Consider the following 12,838-nt stretch of genomic DNA (forward strand, 5'->3'; position numbering starts at 1 on the left):
TCTTCATTCCATACAAGCATGCTTTACAATGACAATTCTCTTTCCAAACCTGTGTTAGACAATAATCTTTCGATACTCTTTGCTCGATATGCCTATATTTTGGATTGTGGAACCCCATAGGTGCAGATATACTTTGTCATTTGCATACGTGATGTTCTGGTTTTGCCTCCTTTTTTTGCCCCGCATAATCTGCTCAACGACAGTGTTTCCCTGGCCTTAAACACTGTCGTGTCGTCGATGATTGTCTAGGAAATTTTATGGGTTGTGGGGCTTGTTGGCTAAGTAGCGCAGCACACTTTCTTTTAGCTGGTGGTGTTAAGACCTTTCTCTGGTATGGAGACTTGTATATGTTCCAGATGATAGGTTACAATTAATGCAGTAATTTCTTCGAAGACGCATCAGGGAGAGGGAAAAGAGAAACCATGCTAGAAATGCAATGACAAATTACTTTCATGCTTTTTTGCCTTTTTGTTTGGGAACATTCATGATTTATGATCAATCTTTTTTAGAAATTAAAGAGGCAATGTGGATAGGGCAAGCAGCTGGTGAAAGCGTGCAAGTCATTTAAAGAGGCATTACAGTAATTGACGGTCGTGGATCTGAATCTGAATTATTATTTCTATTCAAAGAGAAGACTTTAGATTACTCTTAAAATTATTGTATCTAGTAATTGAACAGTGAAGAGTATGCAAATCGTAAAGACTTGATAACTAAAACGGAAAAGAAAACAAAATAACACTTTATCTGACCATACTGGAACCGTTTTAGGTTACACTCTATTCATTTATCTAGTTCTACGAGACATGAGTAAATCCTAAGTCAAATGATCAATCTACATTTCTTCACATCAGGAAAGCCACCAGCCGATTTCTGCAGGCTTTACAGACTTTCCTTCCAGAACCGGATTGATCTGTCCGTCCCACAGGTAACATATGCTGCCTCTGTTGGTGAGTGCTCAAGCCAACGGAAAGCACCAATATGATTGGAAGGCCATTTTGCTACTTTCTCTGCTGTCAGAGCATCCCATATAACAATCTGCAACCATCCCATATTCATCAATTAAAACCTTTGTTCTGCTCATTTAAATACCACAATATTTCATTTAAACGCAGTAAGATTGAACGAACCTCATTGGTTGGTTCATCAATGGAGAGTACAAATTCTTCAGTATCGTTAAAAACAGCCTGCATAGAAGTATAAAAGCACCTATAAAACCAAATTTTGATATCTTCTTTTTTGGATTCCTCACATCCTGGGAGGATAATAGTGCACAAGGATAATTAAAGTGTGGTGGAGATTGATTCAGATGGGGCTGAGGGAGAAGATTCTTTTTTAGGATTTTACGTAGTTGACAGAGGACTTTGTAGCCATTTTCTCTGGCATAAGGAATTGCATACTTAAATCAGAAGGAGAGGAAGAGATTTATATATTTAAAAAAAGTGTTTAAAACACACAGATGCTCAACCTAAAATATTTTATTTTTATTTCTTTTAAGGAAAACCTCCAAAGGCCTTTCTGGTATACCTGACACCGCAATTGAGTATGTGTAGCTCCTAGATATTGTTTAACCAATTTTCCAGTGCCGACTTCCCAAAGCTTTACAGTAGAATCCTTTCCAGAAGAGAGAACAAACCTAGAAAGCCAGCATTTGAGTCATATCACAGAGAACAGGACGCTTGCAAAATAAATTTTTTAGAAAGAATTGAGCGGTGAACCAAATTTACAGTGATGTTCTAGCACATCTAAAGGCAGATATTCCACAAGAACATATAATCATAATATTCCTTATCCCTGTTATCCAACATTTGTGAAACACTTAAATACAGAAACATCATTTCACATAAGAAAGCCACCTCTCTATACACATGTACTTTCACAATTTTCTACTCATGGATGATTATTTCACATATATCATGTTTCAGAGCTTATATCAATTCTATGATCTATACCTTTGATCCTTAGTAAAGTTTGCACTGGTTGCCTCCGCCGTGCCATGTGCACCAGCTATTGAGCGTACGCAATTGGCAGTTACACCATCCCATAAACGAATGGTACCATCTTTAGAAGCTGTAACATACATGCCACCTGTAGCTGAATACCTGACCTGATGCACAAAGATGTGGATTTGATTGCCCTCATCGAATTGTATTTATCTATAAACAATGGAAAATAGAACTTGAAGCATGAATAAATAGATGGGGTCAACCATGCCTGATTTATTGCTCCGTTAACATCGATTTCTGGGGCATTTGCAGACAGGTAGCACTGGAAGGTATTGATATCATACAAGTGTGGAATTGGATGATCAGTCCCTGTAATATATATTTTTTAATATAAACATTATTAGAAGCCTATTCACTGTATGAATGCATGATAATAGTTCAAGTAAAGAAGAAAGAAATAGCCTTAGCAGCACTCCTCACAGATCTAGATAATTTAAGATACCGGTATTGTGAACAGTGGCCTCGATTGCACTGCTCCTTGAAATGAGCTCTGACATTTAACATGTAATGCATGGTATTTCAGTGTGTGCGTGTGTGGATAAAAGCTCATTTGTAACAAGGTTGATCTCATCAAGTTAGTTAATTCATCCTTATAGCAACTCTAGCCTCTGGTGGCCATCTATTGGCACTAAATACAGGTCAAGCTTAATGTAAAATAATACTTCTGGAGATTACATAAGAGCATTATAAATTTCTCTATCAACTTCAGCATACATCAGCTTTACAACAATTTTTTTAATGAGAAAAACAATGCATATGATATATTACTAAAAGATTTAATGAAGCTATGAGTAAATGATAGCAAGTGTAAAGAATTTAATTCCATTTGAATAAGAACCAAGACACATGTACACATTCTTGCCATCGTATCTAGAAAACACCAATTCATAGATTGCATGGAACATCAAATTGGTTAAAGCAAGACTTCATTACACCAAGAAAATAGAAAAAGAAAAATAGAATAACATTACCAGCTAGAAGAAAATCTCCAGAAGGATGAAAAGATACTGAACGCACATTGTGTGTATCCTGTGTCATTAAAAAGAAATAATTTAATAAAGAAATGTCGTTCTCTACTATGCTTCAATCTATTATCAGATCACAAGTACAACCTGGATGACTCTGAATGCTCTCTTTGCAGTCATCTTCGAAAAATCAAAGAACCTGAAAGTAGTAACAAGACTTACATAAGAGTTTGAAGTGAACTCCTGTTTTGTTTTACAACTAATGCTGGTAATGTTCGAGGGTGAAAGGAGGAAAAAAAACAGCAAAGAACTAAAAAGGGCATAATAAGAGGGACATGAAGACATGTTTTGTTGCTGGCATTACAAGGATTAAAAAAAAAAAAAACTTATCAATAACTAAACAATGGACTTTCAATATTATTTAAGAAAGTAAAGAATCCATACTTTATGGTGTTATCTTTTGACCCCGATATAAGAACAGTGTTCTGAGGATGGAAATCCAAGTCATTTATAGGCTGCAATTGAATCCGAACAATATTAGACATAAGGAGATATCCCACAACATTGTCCAATTGTCTTTGAATGAGAAAATAAAAACAAATGGGAATAAATTAAAAGAATCCAAGTTTCAAAGAACAAGCTTAATCCAAATGTTACACACAGACAAAATTTGACAACTCAAGGGGTAAAAATGTTATATGTAATTTTGGAGCTATAGATTTCATATTATCATACTTGAAGCATTTTCTTTGTCTAACGTTCCTCGACAAAGTCATGGCAAAGTCAGCATAAGAGGCTCATATACAACGCTTTCAATTGAACAATGTTTGTGGTTGAAATAAAAATATTCCATAGGCAAAGCAATACTTAGCCTTCAAAATATTAGGAACAAAGGTTGGCTTACTTGTAAGTGGTCATAGAATGTGCGAATGACAGGTCTCACAGGACCATCTCTTGCATCTGGAAGCATCATTTGCTTAATTTTTGCAACCTGAAACAGAATATGACTGCCTGAGAATTAGATAGGGCCCACATTGAAGAAAAAACCAATTTTATAGCTAAAAGAATCAGCACCTCAAAAAGCTTTATTGATGTGTCAGAACTTCCAGTAGCAACAAACTTCCCATCAGGACTAAACCTTGCACATCTGGCAATATTCTAGAAAGTTTAACCCATCATGCCAAGTAAGATGCCCAGTGGAAAGTGATCTTTATCATGCCAACTTAGTGGCTTAATAAAATAAATATAGATGTTATACAATAATTTGTTTTCCCTATTTATGCATACCTTGTGCTCTGAAAGATGGCGTGTCTCATGTTTTGGGAAGCTCTTTGATGAGCCTTTTGTTTCCTGCACTGCACTGTTTGCACAAGAGACGTACAAACGTCGGTTTATTGACAAAATTTTGCAAATATTATATGATAAAAAACAATGAAATGATCCCTCCATCTCCTTCATTTTCCTTGAAGAAAGGTAATGACGAAAGCATTCAAAACAAAGAATAGTAAATTTTAAAGGGCTTGGTCGGGCATGCGACTGCTCTATCTCCTGTTTTGTCTACAACAATGAATTATAGAAAATGCCCATATCGTTTGTGGCATACTCAAAACCATTGACATAGCCATAAGGCAAACACCAAAGGGCATTAAACAGTAATCAAATGACAGAGGTTCCAAAGACATAATTACCCAAAATCAACAGCAGCAGTGCGAGGAGCTGGGATTGAACCATATCCAGAAGGCATTGATGTACCCAAATCAAATGCAGATGACAGAACCCCTCTCAACATCTCATCTTTCTCCACTGCAAGGCCCTGTTATCACCTTAGAATCAAAACTTTCTTTTCGAGTTTAAACAATGAAAAATAACACTGAAACAGAGGGGGAAAATAAGTCTTGAAATGCAAATACAAACCTTGGCAACCAGTTCAAGGAGCTTATTAGGCGGGGCTTCATCATTCAATGATGTCATTGTTGCGGAAGCAACGACACTAGCAGCCTACAAATAAGAAAGATCACCAATCAGCTCAATCTGCTACAATTCTTTCTTCTATTCCAACATAAGATCAGAATACTCAAAGTCTCATTATATCATAATCTTCCTCAATTTTTTCATCAATCATAACAGGCATTTAACATTTTCTTCCATAAGATAATTCTCCCTCCCCCAATAAACCAAGAAAATAAGAAAGAAAAACTGAAACTTTAGAAGAGCTAAATGCTTATGAAGGCCTCAGGTGAGTCAAGTTTACAAATTCGAATTTCACAGCAACTAATTTTCTACATTTTCCGGGAACAAAGAAATCTGCGAGTTAAAAGAAGTTCACTTTCCAGATTGAGACTGTAGCATCTTCCCAATATGATCATGGCAAACGAATGAGACATACTTAAATCAGCTTAATTACTCATTACTGTCCACAAACCAAACCAAAACTGAACCATTATGCTGAAAATTCAATATCTTAAGTTTTCCTACACTCACTCAGCAACCAAAAGCACACACACGCACATATACACATATATACATATGTGACGAAGAAGAAGAACTTGTTTGCCTGATAGAGATTGTTGTCGCGAAGATGAGCGACGATGAGCGAATTGATTTGTCTGTGGAGCTTGGCATCTTGCAGAACCTGCTCCAAGCTGCTGTTCTCCATTTCTGGCTAAAACCCTTTCGCCCCAGACCCAAAGTTTATGCCTTTATGTTTCGTCGTTCGGAAAAAAACGACGTGTCGTGAAGCTATGAATATATGCAAACCAAATAATTGTAGGCCTATACCTAAAAAAGAATCAAACTTGTGTATAACAATATAAGACAATCTCACAAAACTGAATAAAGGAAAGGGAGATGGCCATAACGTGGACTGTGCAAGTGTGAGACGGAAGATGATGAATAATAATTGCCAAAAAGAATAAAATACCAATTTATGTTATAATCTGGTGGTTAGAGCAAAAGATTTGGACAAATTGCAAAGACCCAACTGCACCACATCTCTTTCCCAGTGCACAAGTTGTTGAATTTGCTCTCCACCGACACTGAAGGATGCCTTATGGCCCACAGCCTTTGCTGTCTGCCCTAGAAGTCCTTTTATTATATGTTTTTAAGTTGGTTTTCAGTAAATATATATGCTATGTTTTTTCTCTGTTCCAAAAATGTCCCTCACTATGAAAGTTCTACGCTTACCAATAAAACATAGTCAAACCCATTCTCATATGGGAAGATTTGTAACATTTCATGACAAATATCATTCGAGTTAGCTGAATACTGCAAAGGGTACAAATGGAATTAAGGTGTGCATGTTGTGACACAAGGACAAAACTTGAGTGACATTAACTGGATCGATTTCTTCCTCAAAGCAGTGATTAGAGTGAGCTTTAAAAAGTCACTTGCCATGTGAAAAGAAAGCCAGCCATTCCCCGTTGGCCAGCTCCACATCGCTCTCTTTCTCTGTCTCTCTCTGTTTTCTGGGCAGATCTTGAGCTAAATCAATAAACATCACTGTTAAAACTAAATCTGCATCAACAAATGGAGCCTCGGTGCTTATCAGACACTGGATCCATAGTCAAGCTCAGCAGCTTTGCCATTTTGCTTGTCTTTTGGCTTTCATGCTTCAGTTTTACTTCTACAGGTCAGTGCCCATGTCTGCTTTTTGGCCCGTGGTTCCAAATTTAGTTTCTTGAAAGTGGTTTTCTTGTTTTCTATTTCTGGGTTTTAGTTATTTACCTGTTACTTGTTTTGGTATTTGAAGAATTTAACTTTCAAAGATATGATTGGATGGTAGGTAATTCTTTTATGAAATTTGAGTTTTTTGCGTATTTTTTTTTCTTCCTAAATTTGGAGAGGTGAAGCATTGAGTGATTGATATTTCCTTTTAAATTCGATCTCTTCTAGTCCTTTATTATTGCTTTCACCGGAGGGAATGGAATCTAGCTGAATTTCAGATATTAGCTAGAGATAAAAGATTCTAACAATTAAGCTACAGAGTGTACTAATATCGACGAGCTGGAAATTTTTGTTGATATGTAGTGAAGCAGCAGTATAAATGCCTTGATATATTTTTTTTCATAATTCATATCATAGAAAGAAAATTGAAAAGAACTAAAGTTTTGACAAGTAAATCGTGTACTTATAATAAAGTCAACCCTTTTGAGAATTTTGAGGATTGATGTATTGAGCTGTGTTTTGCTCGATGTTTCTGCAGAAGCCTATGATGCCCTTGATCCAACTGGGAATATCACAATTAAATGGGATGTCATTAGTTGGACTCCAGATGGCTATGTTGTAAGTATTAATGAGCAGATCATTCCTTTTATGTGATAATGCTGCCTTTATTTGATGCTTTCTAAGCATGGGCTATCATTAGATTGACTCAGCTTAAAGCTTTATCTCGGTTATATATATATCAATTTTAAACTAAATTTTCGTGTTTTCAAAAGATGCAAAGTTAATTTGTTCATATTCTCACTGGATTTTTAATGTTTTCTAGAAACTCAATCAAGAAAAGAGGAACCAGGTTTGGAATTAGAATTATATTCCATCTGTGTTTTGTTGTTAATGTCAATGGTGTAACTATATTAGTAGTGCTAGATATCATGGAGAACCTCATTTAGTACTCCCTGACCTGACTGATCATTTCAATCACCTTGTAGTTCTATTTCCCGAGATATAATCCTTTACTTGTGTTTTTCCTTGACTTTCTGATACAAACTGTATTATTTGAAATGGCAGGCTGTTGTTACAATGTTTAACTTCCAGCAGTATCGACATATACAAACACCAGGCTGGACATTAGGATGGACATGGGCAAAAAAGGAAGTAATTTGGAGCATGGTGGGAGCACAAACCACCGAGCAAGGGGATTGTTCAAGATACAAAGGGAATGTCCCACATTGCTGTAAGAAGGATCCAACAGTTGTGGATTTGTTGCCAGGAACTCCTTACAACCAGCAGATTGCAAATTGCTGCAAAGGGGGAGTAATGAACTCATGGATCCAGGACCCAGCCAATGCTATAAGTTCGTTCCAGATCAGTGTGGGTGCTGCAGGAACAACTAACAAAACTGTCAGAATGCCGAAAAACTTCACCTTGAAGGCACCTGGGCCTGGATATTCTTGTGGGATAGCAAAGATTGTAAAACCAACCAGATTTCTAACAGCGGATAAAAGGAGATGGACCCAAGCCATGAGTAAGTACACAAAACTACCCTCTCCCCCTGCTACCACAAAGAAGAATAGAGAAGAAAAGAGCTTTGACTGAGTTAATTGCTAAGGTATTTACAGTAACCCAGAGTTACTATAGAGTTACTCTGGACTGTGAACATAAGCCATTGGTTTATGACATAGATGCGGTAAAGGATGGAACTACACTATGGCTAGATTGGGCTCTAGCCTAGTGCAAAGTTTGGGAAAAAAGAAATTTAATACTAATTTTTAGGCACTACACTTCATTTTACAAAAATTAGCCCAATCCATCTAAGCAAAAATTAGCGTGTCCTATCCAAACAGATCTCCAGTTAGCTTCAAGTTTTCTCCTATGAGAAAATAAATGGAATTTTATTTAGATCCTTACCCATATAAGAAATAATAGCCCACCCCTATAAAAATTTATGGTTCCGTCCTTGGATGCAGTATCTGTTAACATATCAATAGGAATAGTTTCAGCTTAGGTTTAAAAAATTGTGTAGTTTCAAGCCGCTCCTCAAATGTTCCAAGTGAAAGATGCAATTGGAACGATAAGTACAGTCATATACTTTAAAATATGGGAAAATAAAATTTCATGCTTTATTTAACTTTGACATCCTCTTCTGGCAGTGACCTGGAACGTTACTTGCACATACTCGCAATTCCTGGCTCAAAAGACACCCACTTGTTGTGTTTCTCTCTCCTCCTTCTATAATGAGACCATAGTAAGCTGCCCCACTTGTGCCTGTGGCTGCCAGAACAACGCTACAGACCCTGGGAGCTGTGTAGAGTAAGTGTTCTAATTCATATATTTGTTGCATTTCTTGATCTTCTTTTTCTGAGGCAGAGTTTGCAGTGATACTAAATCATAAATATTTTCTCTTTTGTTGATACTGCTTTGCAGGCCGAACAATCCATATTTAGCTTCAGCTGTATCAGGTCCTGGAAAATCTACTAATGCTCCTCTGGTCCAGTGTACTAGCCATATGTGTCCAGTCCGAGTCCATTGGCATGTGAAGCTCAATTACAAGGAGTACTGGAGAGTGAAAGTCACAATTACAAATTTCAATTACAGAATGAACTACACGCTCTGGAATCTTGTTGTGCAACATCCCAACTTTGATAATTTGACCAAGATTTTCAGCTTCAATTACAAATCCCTAACTCCTTATGCTGGCTTAAGTAAGTTTTTTGTTGACCTTCATCAATTTGTGTGAAGTAGATTTTAATAATTTTCAAATCAATATATTATCAATGCAGTTCTTTGGGCTTTCATAGACATAAAGTTTGGCAATACAAATTTTGGTTGTGCAGATGACACTGCCATGTTGTGGGGAGTAAAGTTTTATAACGATTTGCTCACACAAGCTGGCCCTCTTGGAAATGTGCAGTCAGAGCTCCTATTTCGAAAGGATGCATCGACTTTCACTTTTGAAAAGGGATGGGCTTTTCCTCGAAGGATTTATTTTAATGGTGACAATTGTGTCATGCCACCTCCAGATGCCTATCCATGGTTGCCAAATTCCAGTCCCAAACAAGTCATTTCCATACTTCATCCCGCCGTCACCATCTTCGTATCTCTGCTATTCTTATTGGCTTATGCATAGTGAGTGTGCCTGGGCCAGACAACAATAGCTATCTGTTTTTTCATTACATAGTAGAATTTTCGATCAAGTTCAAGTTGCACTAAAGCATATGGAAATCCAGTTGATGGGGTCAAATGTGTTACTGTGACTTCTATCTATACAAGTGGTTCAGGTGCACTACGGCTTAACTGTCACTACAAAATTCTGTTTCAATATCTGTTACACGTATTAACACTTTATTCTTTTACTGTTGTTTTTGTTTAAATTTAGCAGTTGTACGATTATTTAGAATGATCCAGTGAATATGTTCTTAGCATTATATGATATTTCAGAAGAAATCAAAGTTGGTGTATGATTTTTGTTCAAAGAGGTGTATATATTATTTTCGATTTCCTGTTGAGTTCACAATACACATCCAGTCACATACTGCAGAAAGAAAACAATATTAAACAATTTTCATAAGTGAAATTGCAAGAGAAAACATTTAGTAAAGGAGCAAAGCAATTTCGTTTGCTATTGTGCACCATGAACTGGGCTAAAAAATCGTGGGACATTATAGCAAGGATTTCAGATACAGTTTCCCAAGCTCACTATCTATGCTGAATTATCACACACAAGACCACTTCTATTACTCCAACGTTTCAAAATTATCAGGAAAGTGAAAAACATATAGAAAACAATATCAGAAGTACAGAAGCTGCCATTTTGAAGATTGAAATAGAATTTACATGGGCAGAGTTTGGTAGAGCTGGGTATGCATCAGGTGGGGGCAGCATACATTCATCACCATTGAAATAAACTCTTCGAGGAAAGGCCCATCCTTGCTTGAATGTAAAGGTGTTCTGGTCCTTCTGCAGAAGCACCTCAGACTGAACATTTCCTGATGGCCCAGCTTCCATTAATAAGTCATTGTAAAACTTCATGCCATAGAACATGCCAGTGTCATCTGCATATATGGTCAATCAAGGTCATCTGTTAGTAGGAAACTCAAAATTCCAAAAGAAATGTTTATAAAAAAAAAAGTAAAAAAAAAAAAGAGAAGCTTGAGAAGCAAAAGACTTACTAATGGACTCATAGGGGAGAAGGGGTTTGTAATCAAAGCTAAAGACTTGAGTGACATTGTTGAGATTAGGATGCTGCGCAACGAGTGTCCACTCCGTGTAGTTCATCCGATAATTGAAATTTGTGATGGAAATCTTGACGCGCCAATATGCCTTATAGTTAAGCTTCACATGCCAGTGAACTCGGATAGGGCACATATGATGTGTGCACTGAAGCAACGGTGTATTGTCCTTTTTTGGTGTGTTTATTCCTGTCTTGTGTGCTAACTTTGAATCACTCCTGTTTGCATTGCAAAACAATTGCATCCAGTAAGTCAAGTGTGTACGGATATGCATATGCTTATATGTGGATAGGTTATGGAGGCTTACTTGATACAGTTTTTCTTATTGTGACAACCACAAGCACAAGATGGGCAAGGAACGATGGTTTCATTGTAGAAAGATGAAAACGAAACACAACAGCTTGGATTTTTGGAGGCAAGGAACTGTGAATAGGTGCATGTCACATTCCATGTCACTGCATCAGAAGGAACATGCCATGCGACTCAGTTTCAAGAGTTTTCTTTAACATCAGATTTCAACCATCTAAAAATTTAAAAGAAAAAAAAAGATAGAAGAAGAGTAGGAAGATCTTGGAAACGCGAGAATGAAAATATCTTACTAAGGGCTTGAGTCTTTCGCCTGCGATCAGTCGTGAGGAAGACTGTGGATGGCACGACCTTTGCAGGGCCACAAGTGTACCCTGGTCCTGGACCAAGCAAGGTGAAATTTTTGGGGAGTTTCACTGTTTTATTTGAGGTACCAGCTTGCCCGACACTCACCTGGAAGGCAGAGACTGAAGCTGTAGGATCCTGTCCCCAAGATGCCAGGACACCGCCCTTGCAGCAATTGGTGAACTGTTGGTTGTAAGGAACTCCAGGAAGCAAGTCAACAACTGTTGGAGTTTTCTTACAACAATGCGGGATGGCTGCTTTGAATTTGGAACAGTCTCCTTGCTCTGTGGTTTGAGCTCCCACCATGGTCCAAATTACTTCCTTCTTTTGCCATGACCACGCTAGAGTCCAGCCGGGGCTAATGATTTGCCGGTACATTTGAAAGTTGTTCATAGTCACTGCAGCCTAGCATAATTCAATGAAGGGATTGCCTATTATGATTTTTATTTTATTTTTTAATAAATAAATTTGATTTGTAAGTAAATCAACATATACAAAAAGTCATTCAAATGATATCTTACAACATAGCCATCTGGTGTCCAGGACATAACATCCCATTTGATCGTTATGTTTCCAGTTGGATCCAATGGATCATATGCAGCTAAAAGTCATAAACCATGAAGCTATTGTTAGCGGACAAGCAAATGTAACCAGAAAAAGATCAAAGACAACGTATTTTCAAGCTGGATTTGTTGTCAGAAATTTACCTGCAGGAGATAATACCATGCAACATAGCACAGCCAAGATTGTGAACTTGAGCCAAGACCAAGAGCAACATGTTTCCACCTCAAGGTGGACTTTGGGAGTTGGGTTGGCCTGGTTTTTGAATTCCATGATTTCAGTTCACCGGATCACAAGCTCTCCGGCAGTGGCGAGGACTTAAGAGGAGACAAGATGTACTCTGGCAAACCAGGATGTTAAGAAGGAAAAGATAGAGGACACCAGAATGAAAGTGAAAGCCTCACCTACTGGTTGTTAGGCACTTCCATGTCCATGTGATATTTCATCTTATTTGATAGTTACACACATATACCTTAATTAAATTCATTTATTTAAAGATATTGGCTGTTTGTTTGCTGTGTTTCTGCATCTTGAAGCAAGTTTTGGTGATGAATGATGTAAAAGCTGGCGGAAGAATTTTGAGAGGCTCTGAAGACTGAGACAACAACAGCCCAACGCTCAGTCCCTTCACACACTCTTCCTTTTTTGGGCATACCTTATGTCATGCTATATATTGCTTCCCAAGAAACATGTTGTAATTGGTTTGCTTCAATTTCAAGTTTTCCGGTTTCTTTTGGTCCCTTATTCAATTCAATCATTACCAAAGTTA

The 12,838-nt window shown here is 37.4% G+C and overlaps 3 protein-coding genes across 3 annotated transcripts; 1 reads left to right on the forward strand and 2 right to left on the reverse strand.

Annotated features, from left to right (window-relative positions):
* Positions 1–616: 616 nt before the first annotated feature.
* On the reverse strand, positions 617–5,841 carry LOC103338644 (Transducin/WD40 repeat-like superfamily protein). Its single transcript, XM_008241869.3, has 14 exons — positions 5,523–5,841; positions 4,883–4,966; positions 4,657–4,781; positions 4,256–4,328; positions 4,043–4,126; positions 3,873–3,959; positions 3,413–3,483; positions 3,116–3,167; positions 2,975–3,032; positions 2,212–2,312; positions 1,950–2,104; positions 1,525–1,633; positions 1,128–1,184; positions 617–1,035 (listed from the first exon to the last, which is right to left on the reverse strand). The coding sequence occupies exons 1-14, from the start codon at positions 5,622–5,624 to the stop codon at positions 880–882; spliced, it is 1,314 nt and encodes a 437-aa protein (XP_008240091.2). The 5' UTR covers positions 5,625–5,841; the 3' UTR covers positions 617–879.
* A 603-nt stretch (positions 5,842–6,444) lies between these two features.
* LOC103338643 (protein COBRA-like) lies at positions 6,445–10,101 on the forward strand. The gene is made up of 6 exons (XM_008241865.3): positions 6,445–6,596; positions 7,170–7,249; positions 7,697–8,153; positions 8,779–8,938; positions 9,053–9,330; positions 9,463–10,101. Exons 1-6 carry the CDS (start codon positions 6,494–6,496, stop codon positions 9,753–9,755), a joined length of 1,371 nt encoding a protein of 456 aa, XP_008240087.2. The 5' UTR covers positions 6,445–6,493; the 3' UTR covers positions 9,756–10,101.
* A 116-nt stretch (positions 10,102–10,217) lies between these two features.
* On the reverse strand, positions 10,218–12,701 carry LOC103338642 (COBRA-like protein 4). The gene is made up of 6 exons (XM_008241864.3): positions 12,216–12,701; positions 12,030–12,109; positions 11,457–11,913; positions 11,165–11,312; positions 10,798–11,075; positions 10,218–10,680 (listed from the first exon to the last, which is right to left on the reverse strand). The coding sequence occupies exons 1-6, from the start codon at positions 12,340–12,342 to the stop codon at positions 10,385–10,387; spliced, it is 1,386 nt and encodes a 461-aa protein (XP_008240086.2). The 5' UTR covers positions 12,343–12,701; the 3' UTR covers positions 10,218–10,384.
* Between the last annotated feature and the right edge of the window lie 137 nt (positions 12,702–12,838).

This window comes from Prunus mume, linkage group LG7 (assembly GCF_029339155.1).
Source record: "Prunus mume cultivar Tortuosa linkage group LG7, ASM2933915v1, whole genome shotgun sequence".
Lineage (NCBI taxonomy): Eukaryota > Viridiplantae > Streptophyta > Magnoliopsida > Rosales > Rosaceae > Prunus > Prunus mume.